Source organism: Pongo pygmaeus, chromosome 15 (assembly GCF_028885625.2).
Source record: "Pongo pygmaeus isolate AG05252 chromosome 15, NHGRI_mPonPyg2-v2.0_pri, whole genome shotgun sequence".
NCBI lineage: Eukaryota > Metazoa > Chordata > Mammalia > Primates > Hominidae > Pongo > Pongo pygmaeus.
Genome location: NC_072388.2, coordinates 94,192,353 through 94,216,793, shown reverse-complemented (window position 1 = coordinate 94,216,793; position 24,441 = coordinate 94,192,353). Strand labels below are relative to the sequence as shown.

The 24,441-nt window shown below is 36.9% G+C and overlaps 1 protein-coding gene across 7 annotated transcripts in view; it reads left to right on the top strand.

The window, feature by feature from the left end:
• Positions 1–24,441, top strand: part of DICER1 (dicer 1, ribonuclease III) — a 71,956-nt gene that overhangs the window by 5,202 nt on the left and 42,313 nt on the right. For 5 of the 7 annotated variants that reach the window (XM_063652044.1, XM_063652042.1, XM_054448195.2 and 2 more), the window contains exons 2-8: positions 10,952–11,008; positions 11,935–12,035; positions 19,471–19,659; positions 20,290–20,452; positions 21,330–21,460; positions 22,803–22,937; positions 23,366–23,526. In XM_063652044.1, coding sequence (XP_063508114.1) covers positions 19,516–19,659; positions 20,290–20,452; positions 21,330–21,460; positions 22,803–22,937; positions 23,366–23,526 — 734 coding nt within the window. In that variant the 5' untranslated portion in view covers positions 10,952–11,008; positions 11,935–12,035; positions 19,471–19,515. The remainder of the gene's footprint in view (positions 1–10,951; positions 11,009–11,934; positions 12,036–19,470; positions 19,660–20,289; positions 20,453–21,329; positions 21,461–22,802; positions 22,938–23,365; positions 23,527–24,441) is intronic. The other 2 variants (XM_063652043.1, XM_054448196.2) reach the window with 1 other exon arrangement.

The window sequence follows — 24,441 nt, the reverse complement described above, 5'->3', positions numbered from 1 at the left end:
ATACAGAAAGAAAAACATTATTTTTGAGATGTAGCTGGTGAAATTGACATTTTCAGTTATGTAATAAAGCCTTTGTTAAAATAATTGAGTACAAAATGGCTTTCTCATCTAAAATTGTCAATGAATTGTTGGTACTCCTTTAACATGCAGTTACCTCAATATACATTTTAAATAAGTGACTAAGAAGATGCCACAAAACATTGTCTGAGGATGTCAGTAAGACTGTTACTAGAAGTAAGACATGACAGGCTTAAGTTTGGCCTTAGAGTTTTTCTTTTTTTTTTTTAGGCTTATAACAGCATTACATGTTCTTGGCTGTGTTAAGGTTTATAGAATAGTAAGGATTAGATTCTTCATGCATGTTCATTACCAGACATGGTGCTTGGCATATAGGAGACGCTCAGATTTGTTGAGTGAATAAGTTAACTTATAATACTTTTTGAAGTATTTAGAAGCTAACACAGTTTTGTGGGGAAGAATATTGCTTGCATATTAAGGCTTTTAAAAAGATTATTACTATTCTGCTTTTGGACAAATCATGCTACTTGGTCCTTTTTGCTTTGTGAGGTACGTATGATTATGTGCACAGAAACATTGCAGACTGAGGGAAGCGTTAAGAATCATGGGAGAAAATCTCCGTCAAAATTGGAGTTTAACTGTATTGCAGACTTTCTCCTTGTTGGCACAGACTAACTCTGTTGTGCTTGTTCTTTCTTTGACAGATCAATGTATGCCATAAAGCAGGGGTTTTAACAACACATTTGAACGATTCTTGAGGATTAGAAAATGAGGTCTGTTAACCAGTTCAGAATTTTAAGAAAACAATCCGGTTGTACTTAGATAACTTGAATAATGAGAGAAGACTCTTAGTTTAAAAACTGATCTTTGACATGATGTAGGAAGGTTCTTTGATTAAGAAGTTAGATAAATGACCCTGTTTGAAGGGAAAAAGAAAGGTAGTAGTCGTATTTAGTTGTATTTAGTCCTCTGAGATATTTCGAGATTGCAGGATTTCTGTCTTTCCTCTTTTGGTAACATCCTGGGAGGTGAGATTAACATGATGAACTCACAGCCTGTCCGCCTCTTATGCATCCTGCTGCCCAGCCATCACTGTCAGTTGCTCTGATTCGTGGTATTTTAAGCTCTTCCCACTTTGCAGAGTTAAATATTAATGTTTTATCATGGCTTTGTAGGGATGCGTAAGAGCAAGTGTTTGGTGTCAGAGAGACTAGGGTTCAAATCCTGATTCTTCGACTTTATAGCCGATGAGCACTGGGCATATGGCAACATCTCTTGAGTCTCAGCTTCCTTGTCTATAAACTGTCAGTGGTGTTTGCCTCTTGAGGTTTTGAGAATAAAAAGGAGTTTCTTAAGCTCTCATAATACATAACTAGCATTTGATAAAATTTATGTAATATTTTTCTTTTAAATATGTGTATTAGAGAAAATTTTAACATGCAGTAGTCTTAATGTGATTATATTGTGAGCCCCAAAATTATCAATATTGAAATGTATGGTCTAGTAATATAATGGAGGATGAAGGAAAAGAGGGCTTGAGAACAATATTTTACAGACAAGTTTTCGAGGAGGATTATCTATACTGGTTCAGCTATCTTAGTTGGTCTCTGTAGTAGTGATACCAAATGTAGCAGTGCCTTAAATGTCTCTTAACTTTCCCTAAATAACACATTCTTCATCTGCTATGCATGAATTAACACATCATCCTTGAAACCATACTTCAATTCCGTGTATAAAGCCAAGTGTTTTGTAAAATAAACCTCAGGTTAGGTTTTATGTTTCCTTATGATTAGATTCAGGTTTCGGCTGGGCACAGTGGCTCACTGCTGTAATCTCAGCACTTTAGGAGGCCAAGGCAGGAGGGTCTCTAGAACCTAAGAGTTTGAGGTAGCAGTGAGCTATGATTGTGCCACTGCACTCCAGTCTGGGCAACAGAGCGAGACTCTGTTCCCCTCTTTCCCCCGGCAAAAATAGATTCAAGTTTTGTACTTTAAGTAGGAAAACTACATGAGGTAGGTGTTGTCAGTTTGTCCCAATATTGGTGATCTTAGCTTTGTCACTTGGATTAAAGGGGTATCTATCAGGTTTTTCCACTGAATAAAAATACCAGTTTTCATTTGTAATTAGTAGGTAATCTGCAGAAAAGCTTTCAGGCTATGTAAATATTCTTTAGTAACCTTCACCCAATGGTTTTAGCATCCATTAATGATCCTTGCTTCAATTACTAATGTGATGGTTAAAAATGGTGACTTTTCTGTCATTCCTTCTACGTTTATTAGTTGACATTCAGTAGGGTTTCACCTGAATTTTAAACCTAACAAAATACAATTTCTTTTTTGTTGTTGTTAATGCTGAGTCTTGCTCTGTCTCTCAGGCTAGAGTGCAGTGGCGTGATCTTAGCTTACTGCAACCTCTGGCTCCTGGGTTCGAGTGATTCTCCTGTGTCAGCCTCCTGAGTAGCTGGGACTACAGGTGCAAGCCACTACACTGAGCTAATTTTTGTATTTTTTAAGTAGAGATGGGGTTTCACCATGTTGGCCAGGCTGGTCTCGAACTCCTGACCTCAAGTGATTCACCTGTCTTGGCCTCCCAAAGTTCTGGGATTGCAGGCATGAGCCACCGTGCCTGGCCTACAAAATACAGTTTGTAAAATGAGAAACTAAAGTTGAGAAATAATGTCTTGAGTTTTTGGGTTTTTCCAGTTGCACCTGTAACTTTAAGAACTTTAAAATTGTTTCTGAAACATCTTCAAGGTTAGAGTCAGATTAGTTTGCATTAATATGGAAGAGAATTTTGTAGTGGTTGGAAGTTACCTGAGAAAACTAGGATGGGTATAGTTAGATTTTACCAAAATTATCATTGCGCTAACTGATACCTCTCTAGCTTTGACAGTTTCTAGTTAGCCTCGAATTATTCTTTTGGGCTTGGGTGCCAAGATCGAGGATATTAAGCTTGTTAAAATAATTTGGGTTGTTTAAAGTCTTTTAAATATAGAAAGTGTCTAATTTGAGTTTTATATTTGACCTATAAAAAGCTGCTTTAATTCAATAGTTGTTAAGGTTAGATCAATATAGCTTATTCTCAACTTCGAATTAATTAATAAAAAATTATTCATGGATATTTACTTTCCTACATTCCAAACTACCTAGTCATTACAAAATTACAATAAGATAAAAAACAAATCATAAACTATGTAATATGAATGTGAGTATAGTATGAGATTATCTTTCAAAGATCTTAATACTCTTGAGGGAGATGGCAATAACAGCTAATATATGGGGCAGTAATATAATGAAGCCCGTGATGATTTGGGTGTTGTAAGATAGCCCACGTATGCTAAATGAGAGGGAAGGGGACTAAAGTGATAGAGGTTTTTTAGGGAAAGTTGTGGGGTGGGGTTCGTGAGAGGTGGCTAACTCTGTTGGTACACACTTGTTTTGGTATTACAGGAAAGGCAGATAACATGAGATGTTGCACAGAACCTATGATGATGTAGTGCGTCACACTCTTGCCTGGACCTTTTAATATGTTTGCTTTCCTCTCTCAATAAGCATCCCTCTTAACTCAGTAGTCTCTTATGTTCATTTTGTCTCTGGATTGACCTCCATTTAGTATTTAAGTATTCACGTTATATATCTTAAAACAGCTTGACATAGAGAAAATTGTGGCTCCTTTTTCCCAATGGATGCCCTTTCTTGGTGTAAAGGTAGAGGATAGTCATGAATTGAATAAAATTCTAGCACTCGTTGTACAGCGTTAAGAGTAAAGTACGTGCCTGTAGTCTCAGCTACTCAGGAGGCTGAGATGGCAGGATCACTTGAGCCCAGGAGTTCAAGGCTGTAATGTGCTGTGATGGTGTCTGTAAATAGCCATGTCATTATAGGTAACTTGAAGGGGAGGGGTGGGTATCTGTGCTGTTTTGATGTGTTGAAATGTCATCTTTCCGAGAAGTACTCCAAGAAGTAAGCGGACCTTTGGCTTGCAGCCTGGAGACACTTCTTATATGGAGATCTTTGATGGGTGGAATTTGTTAAGATGGTATTTGACCTGTGTTCCACTTCAATTTTGGACCAATCTAATTTTAGGCATGATTCTGTTGAAATCTAAACATAATATATTTATGTTAGAGATTTAGAGAAACCCAGAAATTTATTTGGTTCAGATAGAGTAATGCATGAAAAGAAGACTGATGAATTTGTGGTTTAAATTGTAGATATTATGATACTGTAAAATATATATTTGATCTGTCCTCTACCTTATTCTTAGGCATACAAGGCTTGAAATCCTTACAATCTCCAAAATGATGTGTTTTTGTATGTTAATGATTGACTGGTAGCTTCAAAATGGGGGCTGGTTACTGGGAAGACTAAGGCATGATTAGAGGTTTGGACTCAGACCCACCCTCCAACCTCTGGGGAGGGAAGAGGGGCTGAAGGTTAATCACGCCCAGGTAATGAGTCTTCATAAAAACCCTGAAGGACAGAGTTTGGAGAGCTTCTGGATAGTTGAACACATGGAGGTTCCTGGAGGGCAGTTTGCTCTGGGAGGGCTTGGAAGCTCTATACCCCTTCCCCATACCTAACCCTGTGCATGTCTTCATCTGGATCTTTGTAATATCCTTTACCTAATTAATTTACTTATTTTTATTGAGATGGATTCTCGCTGTATTGACCAGGCCGGTCTCGAACTCCTGGCCTCAAGCGATCCTCCCATCTTGGCTTTCCAAAGTGCTAGGATTACAGGCGTGTGCCACTGCACCCAGCCTGTAATATCCTTTATAATAAACTGGTAAACATAAGTAAGTTTTTCCCCAAGGACTGTGAGCTGGTCTAGCAAGTTAAATCCTAGGAGGGTGTTGTGGGAACCCCAGTTAACTGATTGGTCAGGAGCACTGGCAAAAAATAACCTGAGGTTTGCAATTGACACGGAAGGGTGGGGGAAGTCTTGAGGACTGGAGCCCTCAACCTGTGGGATCTGATGCTATCTCCAGGTAGATAATGTTGGAATTCAGTCATTAACAGAAGACACCGAGCTGGTGTCTGCTGCAGAATTGATGGCTTGCTTGTTGTTGGGGAGAAACCCCACACATTTGGTCACAGGACTTTTATGTGTTGTGTGAGAACAAAGGAAAAACAGTTTGTGTTTTTTCCCACTCAGATATTCAGGTAAATGTTACCACATTTTGTGCCTTAACGGGGGAGGTTTTTACTCATTCATTCATTCATTCTAGAGACAGGGTCTTACTCTGGAGTGCAGTGGTGTGATCATGGTTCACTGCAGCCCCCTGGGCTCAGGTGATTCTTCCGCCTCAGCCTCCTGAGGAGTTGGGACTACAGGCACACACCACCACACCTGGCTAATTTTTATATTTTTAGTAGAGATGGGGTTTTGCCATGTTTCCCAGGCTGGTCTCAGAATTCCTGGGCTCAACGTGATCTACCCACCTTGGCCTCCCAAAGTGCTGGGATTATGGGTGTGAACCACTGCACATGGCTGGGAGGATGTTTTCAATACCTAAAACAGAATTGTATGTCTCTAGCTTATGGTCACACAAATCATCCACAGTTTGAAAGTTTGTTTTCCAATTCCCAATTCCGTGTGTTCAAATTGTAGGAAATTTAAAATGCTGAAAAGTTTAAAGGAAAAATAAATTTCTCATCCAAGTAATTAATCATTAATTTTTGGGTAAACTAACTTGCTTTCACTTCCTTCCTCTCTTCCTTTTCCTTCTTATGCTTCCTCACTTTTCTTTCTTAGCCTTCCTCACTCCCTCCCTTTTTCCTTTCCTTTAGTTTTTAACTAAGACATAATTATAGTCTTACTGTAAATAAAAGTGTTCTGCTTTTTCATTTAAAGCCATTGACACAGGATTTTTCTCAGTCACTTTACCAGCCGGGGACCTTTGGCTGGTGACCCCCCCGTCCAGGCCTTGCTTGGCTACGCTACCCTCCCACTTGGCCTGCCTGGGCCACACCTGGCTTGTGCTCTGGCTCAGCTAGGGGCTGGGCCAGTCATGCCCCAGCCTACCTGTGTTACAGCTCGTACCCGCGTTCGGCGGTTCCCGAGTTCTTGTTCTGCATCCAAGAAGAATGAGGATGTGCTGACAACTGAAGGGTGAGGAAGGCAGACGTAAATTTTATTGAGCAATGAAACAGTTCTCAGCAGAAAGGGGATGCGGGGGTGGTTCCCCACCCGAAGTTGTGTGGTTTTTCCCCCAGTGTGGCTGGGTCCTGGGCTTTTACAGGCTCAGAATAGGGGAATGTGTGCTGATTGGTTTGTGAGTATGCAAAAAAAGTTAAATGCGCCACTCAAAGGTGGGCATGACAGTGTAAGAAACCAATTAGGGAAGCGTAGGTATATGTAAGATAGGTGAAGGGTAAGGATCAGTCAGAGGAAAGTGTGCCAAATGGGAAGACAGGTTCTCAATCCGGTCCCTGGATTTATCTGGGACTTGTAGTTCTCTTGAAAAACAAACAAAAATTAGTGGGTATCTCGACCTTCAGGCTTTAAACTGTCTTTGATTTGAAGGTGGAGGTTCACCGGGGACCTACCCCTGTCTGTCTAGGCATTTGTCTGCCTGCTGCTGCTCTCAACATAAGCATTTTTGTTCATTATAAACTTACCATTTTAAATGGCTGAATTGAACTTCACCATGTAAAATGAACCAGGGTTTACCAAACCATTTCCTCAATCATTGTTAGACATGTAAATTGGTGGCAGGGAGTGTTTCTTTGCTCTTATAAATGGTAATGATGAAGGGAGCATTTCTATATGAGGTTTTTTTGTGTGTGTGTGGTAATGACTAGGTTAATGTGCAGCGAATTTTAATTAAGAATGACAGAAATGTAAAGTTCATACCCATAGTGTTAGGGTAAACTAAAAAAAAAAAAAACTTTTTAAAAAGACAAATGACAATTGAAAGTAAAAATATAAATAGTTCTCTGTGTTTTGTATTTAAATATATAAAGATACCAGTGTTTAAATTCTTGAAATTACTATTTTTTTTTTCTCTTTAGTCTCTTAATCCTTGGTTTGACCTTAATCTTTTCATAGTCGATATTCACTAAATAATAGTTGATAAATCCTTGAAATACTTGTTTTATATACTGTGGATATGTTGGATATTTTCTTTTGATTTCTTTTTTATATTTTCAAAATATCCATGATTGTTACTATTTCTTGTTTCTCTGTGAAACATTTTATTGCCTAAGAAACAGTTCAGTGAAATAATGTTTTCAGTGATGTCTGTCCAGCCAGTAAGCAGTACACAGTATTTTTTGTTTGTTTTTCAAGAGAACTAGCGAATACAAAACTGTTTACTTTACGTTAGGTACCATATTTTGTGATTTAATTGCGTTGATTTTCATCTTAATGTAAATGCATAATGGCTAGCTTGTTTGGAATGTAGGGGAGGAAAACTTTTCCTCCACCCACTTAGGCTCTATTGCTGGGATCTGTGAATTAAACTAACAAAAGACATTAACAGGAGAAGAGGTCTACAGCTCGTATTGATGTTAATATTTTTGCACGCACAGGGGCATCAAAGAAAAGATGTAAAATCCCAAAGAAACACTTAGATTTAGAGACTCATATACCATCTTAACAAAGAGTGATAAATTGTGAAAGGACAAAGGAGGGGAAGTTTGGATTTCTAGGGTTGATAAACTGTGGGAAGGTGATTAGACGGTGTACGGAGGAAACCATTGGTAGAAAAGGGTTATTTATTAAGGTTTGTTTATGCAGATTCATCTTGGTGCCATCTCTCTGTGCTGTAATAAGGATTGTTCTTGTTTTCTTCCTGGTGTAGAAGAAGGGGGAGTTTATGCTTTACTCTTAAGTAGAAAAAGGGAAGGCATAGAACTTTTCCTGAATCTGTTGATTCTTAATTGCTTTCAGCTCAAAATAATCAATATACTAAAGTGGCATGGTTGGGGGTAGCATCTCCTGATCCCCATTCAGGAGTTTGTGGTTTTTCAGGTTAATCTGGCTATAAATTCTGTATAAAATCTTCTATGCATTATATGAGAATGCATTTTCTATGCCGAATCTTAGGGTTAATGAAACATTTTAGGTTTTCTTTAAGGGTTTCATAAAATTTTAAGAGTTTAAGAATTATGCTTAAAAAAATGGTTTTAGGTAGAGGTATTTTGTATGGTATGGATTTTGTATGTTCCAAGCATTTTGTTTTCTCTCTACTAAGTTTAAGATCTTGTGTAATCCTCATAATAGTTAGGTGTTTCTGTTTTACAGGCAAGGAAACAATGTTAGCGAGGTAGTGGAGTCTGGATTTAAACCTTGGTATTCTGACACTGAACTGCTTGCTGGCATTAAGATAATTTTTTAAAAGAAAGATAGGTACAAAGAAAAAAAAAAAGAGGCTGCTTCCTGTATCCCCAGTTACCTTACTCAGTGCCTTCTGCATAGGCGGGTATACATGAGAAGGGAGTGACAGTGTACAGATGTCATTGAAAACTCAGAATCAGTGTTTTGAGGCGAATATGTCCATTAAATACATGTTTATATGTATATATATGTATAAATATAAATGTGTATATTAGTATTAAGAGGCAAGAGCATCAATTTGCTTATTAAGTTAGCTAAAAACATCTGAGACTCTTTCTGCTCTACAACTTAGAAAAGGGAAGTAGGTAGGAGTTGTTTTCAAACAACTTGGATTCTATGTGTGGATTCATTTTCAGTGTGGCTGTTTGCCCACTTTCATTTTCATTTTTAAAAATTCCTCCGTGTAGTTGGGCAGCATATTTTAGGGCTTCTGCAGTATTTAAGTTCTAAGAAATGGAATTTTATTATTTGGTATGAATACTGTTTGAGATTTGGGCTATATTAAAAAATAAAAAAGCTAATGTTAGGGAAATACAATTAAAACCAAAATCTCCCAACCCAGAAAATTGCTCCACAAAGGTAGAAAAGAAAGAAAACAATGTTATTATTGAATGAACATTAAATCAGACTGCTGTACCCATCACAGGCAGTCACTAAAGGGATGGCAAAGACTGAAAGAAATCTTACTGTTTTATGTAACTAAATGGTTACAATCCATTACATCCATATTTTCAAGATAAAATTGCTAATTTTTTTCACATTTTTATGACTAGAGGTAGGTTTTACACTTTGGAGTCAGGTGACAAATTAGGCCCATCTCCTCCTAGGAAACCAGGAGATTGAGTGTTATTTCCCATTTCAGAGATGGCTTTCAGGTCCTTAGGAAACATAGCCAAGTTATAAGACTAGAGACTTAAATTTATATACATTGAAAGGGAGGGAGAAATAAATTCTGGAAAAGAAAAGGGGAAAGGGACCTCTTCCCTTTTATTTTCAGCAGGGAGAACTATGCCTCTTATTTTTAATTTGTATTTGTCCTTATGTCAGCAGTCAGTATTTTGTATCTATACCATGGCTGTCCTAAGTGATGTAGGCGTGGTTGCAGTTAAAATAATGCCTTGTATCTCACATAGCACTTTTGTTACTAGGAACTTAAAGTGCTTCATACATTTTTTAGTTTTCTGTTAGCTTACCATGAGTATTGCTTATAGTGTTTTAATGTCATATTGTGTTTTTTTTCCTTTTGTTTATCCTGGAACTTTATAGAAGTCATGCATTTTGGGCTTTGTGAGAGTAGGAATGAAATCTGGACGGTAATATTTGCAAAGTTAATAATGTCAGAATCTGTGATGCATAATAACATGGATGAGTTGAAATTATTCTGTCACCAATTTTGAAAATTCACAGCAGAAAGTTCTAGGTGCCTTTAGGCTTCAGATCTGAATGGTTAGCTCTTTCTTGTTACTAGCCTGTGAAAGGATACAGCCTTATTACTGCATTTAGTTGCTAACGTGGATTAAGTTTGCTAGTTTGTACTAAAACTTGACTGTCTGATATGTGGCATGCCTGTTTCAGAGTTATCTTAAAGGGGCCTATGAAACCGGATTTTGCAGGTTTGTACTTTACTTCACAGTGATCAATTAAAATGAGAAAATGACCTATTAGCTTTGAATTACCAGTATAAAATAAATTGCTATTATACTTGACATATTACCTTTCTGATGTATGTATGGAATTATCAATGGAAATAATGTGGATAACTTAGCAATAATTTTGTAATAGTTGAGTTACATTGAATTTTAAAGGATTATCAACTTAGTAATTTGATTATGGCATTTCTAGGAATGAGGTGAGTCTGAATTGGAAATCATCTCTAGAGGGTGACACAGCAGGACATGTTGGTGTGCGTGGTCTTTGCATCCTACTAGGTGGCGGTATAGAATGAAATTAAACATTAAATGAAGTCTGAGGTAGCCTTAGAAAACACAAACTTGGCTGGTTGCAGTGGCTCACGCCTGTAATCTGCAGTATTCAATACAGCATGTTACTGTACTGAGTACTGTAGGCAGTTGTAACACAGTGGTATTTGGGTAATCTTTTGGGACTACAGCACTTTGGGAGGCCAAGGTGGGAGGATCACTTGAGCCCAGGAGTTCGAGACCAGCCTGGGAAACATGGGGTGGCCCCAGCTCTACAAAATAGAAAAATAAAAATAAAAAACAAAAAGGAAAATGAAAACACAAGCACTGACATATTGGGAGATAGTAAGATATGCTCATATACAGCATGATACTGATTTATCATAGTGTTTAAGTATTTTTAAAGCCAAGTTTTACTGAAGGAAAAGGTAATTTAATGCCAAGAGTTCTCCCTTCTATCTAATTGGATTGTACTAACAAGTTGTTTTTCCTGGCTGTATTAGAACATAACATCCCAATTTTAAAGGGCAGTTCTTTTAGACATGCATTGTCTTGTTGCCCAATAGATAAAGAATTTTATGAGGGATCTTAAAAAGTAGAACATTTCTTAAAGTTCGTTTTAAAAAATGAGTTGTCTCTTCTAAAATTTCTCTCTGATTGCTTTTACCTAGGGTATGAATTAATACAGACTTGAAAACTCTGAAAGAACTTAGAATCAGCATTTTGAGGTAAATATGTATATGCCAAAGTAGTGATAAGGTTGCCCCAGTCTGCTTTGTTGACTTCTTAGCAAAACAAATTTGTGTATGAAATGAGAACTTTAACCTCCATGAGAATGTCTTTTAAAGGACTGGAAGTAGTAAAAAGAGGCCACTGCCAATTTGTTTTTCCTGAGCTTATGGTAGTGGAGGCATTGCAGAAGGCTCAGACCTGAGCGCAAACCAAGTCTGATGTCAGATCTAACAAAATCAGTATTTGTTGATCAAATTAAACTTTTTATATCTGCATTTTATGCTTTCTTAGTTTTTGATTTATAATCTCTTTTAGAGAGCCACCCCAAATTTAAATTTATGCCCGACATTAACATTGTTAACAGTGTTCTTGAATTATTTTATTTATAAATTAATTCTGTAAAAATGTATAGTGTAGATGTAACTGTTCTTTTGTGTTTTTAATTTCATTTTGGGAAATTGGAATTGCTGATGGATTTCATACCTGTGTTAAAGAGTTACTACTGGGTTATTTGGATTTCTCAGCCAAGTACCTCTTCTGGTGACCTTCTTTATTTCTTTCGTATATGTGAATTTAGGAAATAACAGCTATTTTTTTCATTTTTCTATAAAGTACCATCTTTAGACTTTATTTACTTTGATTTCCTTATATTAGCTTTGAAATCTTTTTTTGAACTTTGCTCTAGCTTTTTATTTCTCCCAGATCTCTGGGAATTAGGCATGCTATTGTAGCTTATTCTCTTGTTCTTTGTTTTAGGGTAAGCCTTGGTATCCTAAAATAATCTAAATGCCTTTTGTTTAAAATTTAATTCAAAATAATGGCCTTTTATTCAACTCTTCATATCAATAGGGCTCTCTTGTAGATGTGTTTCTGTTCAGTTTACAGGAATCTTAAACTTGGCTATTTTTGCATTTATTTTTAGAGCAGAAGCTTGGGCATGCTGTGATTTTCCAATAAACTGCTATCACAATGTCAAAATGCAGTTCAGACAACAGCAACACAGAGATCTCAAACATTAAAACGGTAAATCTGTGATTCATCATGTGGAAAGAGGAAGAGAGTTTATTCTTGTCTTTCTTGTCTTTTGCTAAATTACAGTCATGCATTGCTTAATGACTGGATATCTTCTGAGAAATGCACTGTTAGGCGATTTTGTCATTGTGTGAACATCATAAAGTGTACTTAATTAACATAAACCTACATGGTATAGCCTATTATACACCTAGGCTATATGGTATGACCTTTTGTTCCTAGGCTACTCATCTGTACACCATGTTACTATATTGAATACTGTAGGCCGTTGTAACACAGTGGTATTTGTATATCTAAATATACCTAAGCATAGAAAAGGTACAGTAAAAATACAGTATCATAATCTTGTGAGACCATAGTCTTATACGGGGTCAGTCTCTAAAACATCGTTATTGGGTGCATGACTGTATTTCTAAGTGCATAATATGTGGAAACTATGAAACAACCTCACTAGTTTCATGAGGGTAAGTTGTTTGACCAGAAATTTAAGATCTGTAGTTGAAAAACAGTCATGTGGAGTTATTTTGGCTTTGCAAAAGCAGTTAATGGTAGCCAGTTTATCTGTGAAACTAGAACCTTTACCTGCCAGCAGGGATTCAGATCTTTTCATTAAGGCCAAGTTTAAAAAATCTGTTTAAACATGCCAAGAAAGTAAAAATTGGCAAAATTATAGGTTTTCCTGTTTTTATATTACAGATTACCTGTTGGAATTTTAAGTCTTGGATTTGTTTTCCCTAAATAGAAAGTGCATTACTGGGGCCCGTTATTGTCCACTAAATGAATGAAAATTAATTTAAACATGGTAACCTTATGGAAAATATAATTGGAAGGGTTAAATTGTTGTTCTTTATGTCCTTGTACATCTTCTCTCCTGCACTCATCTCTCAGGGCTGATAGGAGTGGGATAGATGTGTGTTTCCAAACCGAATAGAAATATATCTTGATCCATCCATGATTCTGTTCTGTATATTATTGTGTGGACATTCATGAGTCTGTAATTGAGTTTGTCAAATATTTACTTAAATGTATATACAGAACCTTGTAGCAGGAAATTTAAGAGGTGCAAAGAATGAGACTCATGTCTTGTTCTTATGGAGCTGTGCTCCAGTAAAAGAATAATGTGTATGTTGTGTATGTGTGTCTATGAATAGATGTAAAAATCTGTAATAGAAATTATGAAAGGCAAATAGAAGCTGTTTGAGGTTTTAATGTCACTCAGGTGGACATTGTTTTCATTCTAACAACCTGCGGTTTTTGTTTACCATGTCCTGGATGTGGTTCTGTACAGTGGGTAATACAGGTAAGGGTAAGATATGCAGCTCCTATATCCAAGGAAATTCTAGTCTAATTGGTCATATTTTAGTGAGAGCAGAGTTTTAAGAGAAATTATCTAAATAAGAATTCATATAAAATTACAGAAGTACATTTTATGGATTAAGACTATACCCCAAGCCTCTGTAGTATAACTACTAGGATCACTTGGATTGAGCACACAGGATTGAAATACAGGATTAAACACTTTAAGTTGGTCAGTCAGGGAGGATGCATAATGTGCTATAGGCTTTCAGCCTACAGGGATTACTCTTCTGTTGTGGAAATTGCTGGTGAATGGTGATGAGGCAGCAATAGGATAGCATTCTAAGCCAGGTGAATAATCTGAATGTAAGGTTACAGGTCGGCAGAGGTCAGGCAGTCATGAGTAGGCGGCAGTACTTCTCAGAGTACATTTGGGACTAGATATCACAGAGGATAGTGCTTTGCTTAATTTCCTTTTTAAATATCAACTTTTTAATGAATTCCCTTCCAATAGTTTGTATTATTTTCTTACACATGTTTTTTTGTGAGAGCTGATAGAAACCTTAATCTTTTCAGGTATTTTTGGTTACAGATGTTATTTCTGTATTTCTTTATTGTTTGATATTTATTTTTACTATATAATGTATCTGTTTTCTCTTTATTTAGAGCCTAAATGTTGATAAATGTATACCTTTCATTTCTCTGATTTTTTTTTCACTTTTATTCTCAGATTGATTCTTAGAAACCAGCTACCTATCATTTTTTCTAAACCCTGTGAAAGTTTTAGGGTGGGGTAGGGCATTTATGAGAAATGTTGTGTTTGCTAAGAAAAAAAAAAAATCTCTGTCTTTTGAAATGCCAGGAACAGAACCTGGACACTGAGTGAATTTGCAGCTCCTCCTTTTCCAAGCTCTTTACCTGCTGGTTTGTAGGAATAGGATCCACACACTTGAGTGAAGTTGGTGTCTTGAGGTGAAACCGGGCCTGAGAAACATTGGAGGTCTAGGGCTTATTTTCCAGATAGAATTGAGTCTTTGTTGGTCTTGGGCCAGCTTCCCTGCCCTGCCTGTTTTCTCCTTTGTGATTTTATGAGAGCAAAGGAGGAAATAGGCAGGCCAGGGAAATGCTCTCTCTCCCTCTCTTGAGCCGAGGGAGAACTGTCCAGATATTTCCTCAATTTGTTTCCGAAACAAGCGGCTTTGCAGTTTCAAAAAGAATTTACTGATAGCAGAAAGCGAAAAAAATATTCCTAAGGACAAATAAGGAGAAAATTTTCAAAGTCTTAGAAGCTTCTTGGTAGAGCTCATCCCTGGTTTCTTGGAGTCTAAAGACCCTTGACGTTTCCCTTACAAACAAAGCTTTTCACCTTGCTTGGGGTCTGGCTGCAGTACTTGTTCATTATCTCAATATTTGTGGCCTGATGGCCTTCTGCTTTGGTCCTTGACTTTTTTCCTTTCCCCTTCCCCTTTCCTTTCCCCTTCTCCGTTCCCTTCCCCTTTTTCTTTCCCTTTCCCCTTTCCCTTTTCCTTCCCCTTCCCCTTTCCCTTCCCTATCCCCATTCCCATCCCCTTTTTCTTTCCCTTTCCCCTTCCCCTTTTCCTTCCCCTTCCTTATTCCCTTCCCCTTTTTCTTTCCCTTTCCCCTTTCCCTTTTCCTTCCTCTTTCCCTTCCCCTTCCCCTTTCCCTTTCCTCTTCCCCTTTCCCTTTTCCTTTTTCTTTTCCCTTTCCCTTCCCCTTCCCCTTTCCATTTTCCTTTTTATTTCCCCTTTCTCTTCCTCTTCCGCTTTCCTTTCCCCTTCCCCTTTTCCTTCTCCTTCCCCTTTTCCTTCCCCTTCCTCTTCCTCTTTCCCTTTTCTTTCCTTTTCCCCTTCCTTTCCCTTTTTCCTTCTTTCCTCCTTCTTTCCCTTCTTTCCTTTTTTTCCTTTTCTTTCTGTTCATATCTGTTCTTTGCTTTCCTCTTTTCTACTTATACCTTTTACAGGAAGTGATAATAGTGATTTAGAGAGTGTCATTTGGTTTGCTTTTATCCCAGAATATTCAACTCAAGCTAGCTTGGATAGTTAAGGAATTTGTTGGCTCAGTTAATTGGAAAGTCCATTGTTAGGCTGGGCTTTGAGTTTGGTTGATCCAGCAGTTTATTGATGTCATCAATGACCCAGGTTCTTTATTTTTGCCATCTGCGGTGCTGGTTTCCTCCTAAGGCTGGGTCTTTTCATGGGTCTGTGTAGTGTAATTGCAGCAGCAAATGGGGCTAATAATTTCATGAGTCATCTTCAGAGGGAAAGACAGACAACTGCTTCTCTTCAACCATCAAATGAAAGTCCTAAATTTTTTGCTGTTGGATGAGCATGAACCAATTCCTCTGGCCAAGGGTAAGTTGTATGCCCATCAGCTTAGGTTTGGGTGACTGGCAGATGGCAGAAAATAAGAAACTAGAGCCTAGGCAGCATAGCGAGACCCTGTCTCTACAAAAAGTTAAAAAATTAGCCAGTCGTGGTGATGCACACCTGTGGTCCCAGCTACTTGTGAGGTTGAGGCTGCAGTGAGCCATCATTGTGCCACCGCACTCAGCCTGAGTGATCGAGTGATTCTAAGTCTTGGTGAAAAAAAAGAAAAAAAGAAACTGGATTCTTGAAGACTTCAGTGAGCCACTGTTTGACTGAGACCATGCAGAGTTGAGCATGGCTATTACCTGTGGAGGAAATGGAGTATTTGAGAGCTAGCCAGATTCACCTGTCCTTATGGTTTTAAATACATAAAGGAATGAAGTATTTATTTATATTTGAGCAGAAAATGAAGAAAAAGATTTATGTTGCAAGAATAATAGGACAAAAATATGTGCTGTACCCATTTTGTCCCACTTGCTTTATCAGCTGTGTGTGTGTGTGTATATATATATATCTACATGTAGATTCTTTTTCTGTACCATTTGAGAATAAGTTACATGTGTCATAGCTCTTTACCCCTAAATACTTCAGTGTATATTTCCTAACAATAAGGGTATTGTCTTACATAGCCACAGTCAGTTATATCAACTTCAGGGAATTTTAACATTGCTGTTATCTCGTTTTAAAAATGAATTCAATAATGTCCTTTATGAATGAGATCACTATTTATGTTCTTTGCAACATTATTCATAATAGCCAAAATATTGAAACAATCTAAGTGTCCATCAACAGATGAATGGGTAAAGAAATTGTGATACACAAACACACATGGAGGAATATTATTCAGCGCTAAAAAGAAGGAAATCCTGCCATTTGCAAAAATTCAGATGAACCTGGAGGATGTAATACTAAGGATAATAAGCCACGCACAGAAAGCCAAATACTGCATGATGTCACATGGGGATCGAAAAAAGTAGAATTCTTACAAGTAGAGTAAAAGAGAAGGCGTAGAATGTGGGGAGAATGGGGAGATCTTGGTGAAAGGGTACAGAGTTGCGGTTACATGGAATGAGATCCAGCATACAGCACGGGGTCTGTGGTGGGTAACAGTGTATGGAATACTTGAATTTGCTGAGAGAGTAGATCTGAAGAATTCTCACCACACCAAAAAATTGTGGCTATGTGAAGAGATGGCTATGTTAGTTAGCTTGACTATAGTAGTTCACTGTGTATATGTGTGTCGAAACATCACACTGTATACCTCCAATATTGCCCATTTTAGTTAAAAAAAAAAAAAAAAAGTCCTTTATGGCATTTTTCTCTTTCAGATAGGATCCAGTCTAAGTTCAGGTATTACATGTAGTTGTCATGTTTCTTTATAGTCTCTTTTTTTTTTCTTTTAGATTCAGAGGGTACGTATGGTGTGTTTATTACACGGGTATATTGCATACTGGTGGGAATTGGACTTCAAGTGTACACGTTACCCAAATAGTGAACGTTGTACCCGATGGGTAGTTTTTCAACCGTGTCCCCCTTTATCACCTTCCTCCCTTTGGAGTTCCTGCTGTCTGTTATTTCCATCTTTATGTCCATGTGTATCCATATAGTCTTTGTTAATCTGGAACATTTTCATAGTTTTTCTTTGTATTTTATGTCATTGACATTTTTGAAGAATATCCTCCCCAGCTTTAAAAAATAAAACATTCCTAATTTATTTTTAGACTATTTTTCTAGAGTTATTTATTGCTATTACTAACGTTATCTATATGAGAAGAAATGGTGACAGTTGTAGGGAGGAGGGGGTGCTGCTGGTTCCTGGACATACCTGGTTTCTGGAAGTAGGAGAAGATGTGTTGGGTATTTACATCACGGCCCTCTTTTCTCCTTTGTTTTATATTTTCATCCATCATCAGAACTTAGACTTGTTTCTTGGTACCTTCTACCATGTCTTCAGTAAGTCTAGGATTAGCATTTGGGTTGGGTGGAAGTGAAGGGTCAGGCTTAAGGGTGAATAGTCCTAGACAGTATGCAGTCTGTAGTCATGAAGGAGAACTGTGGAGGTATCACGAGAGTGGATTCCAGGTGAGAAGGTCAGTGATGGGACCCGCAGATCTTAGCCTTGGGCCTTCAGAGTGGCCTCTTGATCTCAGACATTTTGGTAAAATAGACTTCCACATAGGGTTCTTGGCAGTTGTATTAAGAAAAAAGTTTAACTGATGAGCCTGCAAGTCCTGAGGGCTTGCTGAATTTGGGAAAGTGGGTACTAGGCTTGGGTACTAAGGTAAAAGGAATGGCTGTTGGGGCTTTGATTCAGCAGAGAATTAGCAGATTATTTTTCATGAAGAACATAGTTCTCTTTGATCCAGGGAAATTATGGGTTAATATTATCTCATAAAGTACTCTGTGGTACTTTGCTTGTTCCCTTCTGGAAAGATGATGAGCGTGATTGTGCTGTCAGGCCTACAGACGTGCTGTCTTACTGGGCTCTCAGCTCCGGCAGTGGGGTGCCCCTGCACTGCTTACTTGAGATAGTACTTTATGGTAGCTGAATATTGAATTCTTGTCAACAGAATTAATTTCTCAAATTAGAATTCAGTATTGTGCTGTGTAAGAGACCCTACACTTGAGACTTCTTGTTGAAATAGTTGCAACAACTTAAGTCATGTGTTGTACTTAACATGTCAGGAGATTCAAAAGTTTTGGTTGCTAAGTAACAGAGAGTTGAATTATCTCTTCCAGTTTCATAGAGTAATAGCAATGAACATTCCAAAGCAGTGCAAGAGAGGAAATTCCCTTCTGTGGGGCGAGGAAATCCTGCTGACGGTAAAGCCAGTGGTAGGCTTTCACACAGATATTTGAATCCCTGACCCTCTGTTTGAAGGGTAGGAATTTTAAAGATTCAGTTTTTATCGTTTTACGTAATCAGATTTATCTGTGGAAAAAACTATATGAAATATAGAAAGTGCTTAGATACCATGAAAAAATTTTTATTTCACAGAGTGCTGTCATTTGTTTTAATTTATCTAGGATATGTATAATTTTAAAGATACATATTTAAATAGTTGGTCGGTTGTGCATTTATAATAGGTTGTCAATTGAGAAAAAGGCCTATGTTCATGGGCTATTGATAAAGTGACAATTTTAGCAAGTGTCCAAATCTTTCGTGGTGTAGGCACAGTGCTGGGTGCTTTCCATACATTATCATTTTATCAATAACGTCATAGAATATACAAAGAATGTTCAAAATTTATGTGTGTATTTACATATTTTATGTATGTACATATATTTAACAAGGCATCATGCTATACATATTTTCTTTTAAAGGTTCAATATGGACATTGTTCTGTGTCAGGAACTATAGATATGTGTTATAATCTTAATGGATTCAAAGTATTCCATTATATAGGCATACCATAATTTATGTAGCTTATTTTTTACTAGTGGATTTTAAAGTTATTTCTTATTTTTAAGTAATAATGCAACAACAAATATTCATGTACATCTCTTTGTGCAGTTGCTTGATTCATTCTTTAAGACAAATTTCTAGGCGTAGAATCACTGGGTAAGGTACAGAATGCTTGACTCCTAAAATGATCCTCTTAGATCAAGAAAAAGCTAAAACAATTGTAGGAAGAGTTTGAATGGCTCATAGGAATGATATTCTGATGTTTCTCTTGTTTCTGTGCTTTCTTTGTTTTTAACCCTGCATGATTGTGTAATGGTATTCTTTTTCCCTTTTGTAGTAAGCTGTGCTAGAACAAAAATGCAATGAAAGAAACACTGGATGAATGAAAAGCCCTGCTTTGCAACCCCTCAGCATGGCAGGCCTGCAGCTCATGACCCCTGCTTCCTCACCAATGGGTCCTTTCTTTGGACTGCCATGGCAACAAGAAGCAATTCATGATAACATTTATACGCCAAGAAAATATCAGGTACTAATGCGAACACTAATACTGGAGCATTCTTCACTAAAATGGAATACATTAGCATATAGTTGACACAACTTATATAAAACTCATTTACCCTTTCAGGCCTCCCACTTCTGATTAATTTTCTCATTTAAAATACTTTTAATAGTCCTTTTCTTTTCTAACATCTGCTGGGTAATTGGATTTGATAGTTGTATTTGTGAAGTTTCTTTTTTCCCCCTCTGAAAACCTCACTGTTCCTTAATATTCACTTGGATGTGTCTGTCCTAGTGAGCTGGGTAGGAACCTAGATTAGTTTGAAAATGTTCAGCCATGAACTGGCAGAACCACGATTACTCTAAGTTTAGTCATTCATGTTATTCTAAAGAAGTATTCTGTGTATACAAAAATAATGCTTAAAGAAAGGGTAAATGCCATTTCAACACGTATTTACACAGTACAGCTGTATATAGCAGGCGTTTTATTCCTCTGAGTTATTCTCATATAAAGACATAGACTGTGGGATTTTTTAATAAATTTATTGGAGGACGATTTTAGAGAATAGTGAAATTTCCTGATTTAAAATAAAATCCAATTTTATAAATTTTGTAGTTAGGTAAGAAGTGCATAACTTTTTTTTCACCGTGTTTCTAGGTTGAACTGCTTGAAGCAGCTCTGGATCATAATACCATCGTCTGTTTAAACACTGGCTCAGGGAAGACATTTATTGCAGTACTACTCACTAAAGAGCTGTCCTATCAGATCAGGGGAGACTTCAGCAGAAATGGAAAAAGGACGGTGTTCTTGGTCAACTCTGGTAATAAAAAATTATTTTATCAAGTTGTGCAGGGGAAATTGGATGGGATTTTATGTTTAAACAGATTTTCTGTGTTTCTTAAGTTAAATTATTGAAGAAAGTTTGACAGATAATGTACTCATTTAATCTCTTCTGGCAGAAATTGTTTTGTCCTATTTCTTTTTGGTGTTTCTCTTAAATGTTCTGGTTCTGTATTTCTTTTGAATGGATTGCTTTTGGAACATAAGTATTGGAACATATGTACATTAGAACATAATCTAAGTTGTTACATTTATTTTTGTTCTTGATGTTTTAGCTTCACCAAGTATGTCAAAAGGTGCTTAATTATGGATAGTTAACTTTTGTACTTATGATTTTGCTATATCAGTTGTATTAATAAAGTTACATGCTGCTTAGAAATTAGATATTCAGTTAAGAGTTTAAAATACTGATTTTTATATGCTTGGATTATATATAAAAATAAAAAATATAAAATGTGAACCTAAGCTGGTAGAGCACTAATATATTCATGTCACTGCTCTTTTTTTAGATTGTCTCAGTATAACTATATGCTTTAAATACATGTTAGACTGTCTTGTTTCCATCTGATTTTATTGAAGAAAACAGGAGGGTGGCTTAGAGGAAATCAGCTATGAAGAAGAAAGGTGGTGTAGGGTTCTCTGAAGCAAGTGACAAAAAGTGAGGTGGCAAGTCTAGTAGGTGCCATTTTTTTGGAGGATAACCTTGGAACTGTGGTTTTAAAGAGGCTATCAAAAACATTGTTGGTTAGGTCTAATATAATAATAAGGATTTCTGTAGACTGTTAATCATTAGTAGTCCAGAGAGCCAACTAGACAAGATTTCTCATATTTACATGGAGTATTATATTTGTAATTAGCAAACCAGGTTGCTCAACAAGTGTCAGCTGTCAGAACTCATTCAGATCTCAAGGTTGGGGAATACTCAAACCTAGAAGTAAATGCATCTTGGACAAAAGAGAGATGGAACCAAGAGTTTACTAAGCACCAGGTAAGACTTGTAGAGAAATTTCACTTTATAAATCCCTACAAGTTCTTGACTTGGTTTGTAAGATGATCTGTAGCCTTGGTTGTCTGATTTAGGTTTGAAAACTAATTTCCTGTACTTAATCAGCCTAAAAGCTAGTCCTGATGTACTGTATCTTACTGTAAGTCTTACCTTAAAACCAAATAAAGGTCGGATGCAGTGGCTGACGCCTGTAATCCCAGCACTTTGGGAGGCTGAGGTGGGTGGATCACCTGAGGTCAGGAGTTCAAGACCAGCCTGACCAATATGGTGAAACCCTGTCTCTACTAAAAATACAAAAATTAGCCGGGCGTGGTGGCGTAGTAGTCCTAGGTACTCGGGAGGCTGAGACAGGAGAATTGCTTGAACCCAGAAGGTGGAGTTTGCAGTGAGCTGAGATCGCGCCACCGCACTCCAGCCTGGGTGACAGCGAGACTCCATCTCAAAAAAAAACCAAAAAACAAAAAACGAATAAATTACTAATTTTTATTGCTCTTAACTTTGTAGAAAAGAAATAGCTTTCAGTATGATCTGCTTGCTTGAAAAACACAAATTCCTATGACCTATTTCCAACTTGCTGATAATGCGCTTTCAAAAAATTTACTCTTGAGTTAAATGTCTTAAACTGGAGAAATTTCTTGCTTGAGCTGTTTAGGTCTTTGACAGAGACTTCCTCTAACTGAATGTTTCCATGTAGCCAGCATGTGCTGGAGGCTTCTCTAACTTACATGTTTCCATGTAGCCAACATGTACTGGGGCTTCTGGTGTGTTGGTCATTGGGGGATACACAGTGGTCATTGGGGGATACACAGTGGTTAAGAGGCGCTTCCTCACTGAACTGAAACAGCCCAGCCTACTAGTGTGCTTCACATACTGGGATAAGTCCTCATTAATAAAGCACTTAAATATCCACATAATGATAGGCTACAAAAATAACATTTACTCTGGGTTTTCTTCCAGAAAACCATGTCAGTTCAACAGAAAAAAATAAAAAGTGTGAATTGTTTTGTGATTTGCCTAAATTGACAGATCTCATCAGTCATAATATGGCTGTGGGGATCTAAGAACCTGAAGTAAATGTAGATTTGTCATCGAGACATGCTTTCCATTATCAAGATATTTTTTGCCTACTCTTTTCCCATGCTTTCCTGATTTCCTTCTTAGTTCTGATGTATAAAATTATATGTATTTAGTATTTTAGTTTTAATTTTGACTAATGAATTCCTTAATCCTCACTTATGATACAATGGCTCTATGATCTGATTTTATGTAAGTGTATCCAGGCCGTGAATGCCGTGTTTGTTTACTGATGTTAATTTTATTTTAGGTTCTCATTATGACTTGCTATGTCGCCTTGAATGTTTTGAAAAATGGTTACTTATCACTGTCAGACATTAACCTTTTGGTGTTTGATGAGTGTCATCTTGCAATCCTAGACCACCCCTATCGAGAAATTATGAAGGTAAGTTTTAGACCTAAGTCTTAGTAATTCTTGCTAAACTATTTAGTAAATGCAGATTTTTTTTTTTTTTAGATTTCAAAAGCAATAATATTAGTTATCAATATTGGGAGTTTGGCTGCAGTGTATGAATGAATGAATATTAAATTAATGTTCATTTAAATCTATAATAAACTTTTAAACATCATAATAAATTCTGTATAATTTTCATAGTGTATCTAATTGAGCCTTTTTGAAAAACAGATCTTTTAAACAAACTACAGTAATTCTATGAGTAATTTTATGTTGTCCTTGGTATAGTGGCATTTCCACCAAACAAATTCTTTTTTACTATTTGTTAGTGATTTTGATATGTTTTAATATGGCGATGTCTCTCTTGTTATGGCCTTGCAAAATGAAGTCTTTACTGTCAGTATCTTTTATTATGTTAGCTCTGTGAAAATTGTCCATCATGTCCTCGCATTTTGGGACTAACTGCTTCCATTTTAAATGGGAAATGTGATCCAGAGGAATTGGAAGAAAAGATTCAGAAACTAGAGAAAATTCTTAAGAGTAATGCTGAAACTGCAACTGACCTGGTGGTCTTAGACAGGTATGCACTTCCGATTGACTCGGCTTTAATGAGATTAGTTGAAAACAATATTAAGTCTTTGGTGTTTTTTGTAGTACCTTGCAGAGAGTATCTATTTAAGTGAACAAATGGCAGTAAAAAGGAATGGGCAAGAGTAAGAATTCTCTATAAGTACCGTTACCTGTGAGTTCAAGAATCTAGCCTTGTTTCCACAGAGAGTAGCAGACAGGCATTTCTGTCTTAAGAGATTATGTGTCAGCTCTTCCTATTTGCTGTTGTTGCCAAGGACTGGGAACTTTAACAGTAAATTTGTATTTTTTTTCTGTCAATATGTGTGCTTTGTTGTTCTGACCTAAATGTCTTACATGATGCTTTCAAAGAACATTAAGTTATTTAGAGAATTCAGCAGTATACTTTAAAATGTTTGGAAATACCCCATTGTTTTGAAAATGGGTTGTGGATTTCAGAGAAAGTTGCTGTTTGTGATTTCTAGGTTTGACTCTTTTTGAGAGGGTTACTATTTTGAGTTTCATTGAAAAGCGTGCACACACGCAAAACCTTCATAACTTAAGTTGGTGGAAGGGAGCCTTTACAAATTAGGAAAATGGCTTTTCAAATGTAATGAATTCGATTTATGTCAAAATAGCCTTCCATTCTTACTAGATGTAGTCTTAAATAAGGCTAAAGATTACCTAGTGGTGGTTCTTAGGACAGTTACAATAAGTAGCGAAGACTGATTTCTCAAGTTGTGGAGTTAAGTCAGACGTGGGTTTGAATACTCGCTCCACTGATTGTAAGCTGTGTGACCTTGAGTGAGTCACTTATTTCCTTGAACTTATAAAATGGCATTGACAGTGGTTTCATGGGATTCTTTGATGATCAATTACATTAACACATAGAAAAATCTGCAGTGTGCCTGGCATTTAGTAAGAATTT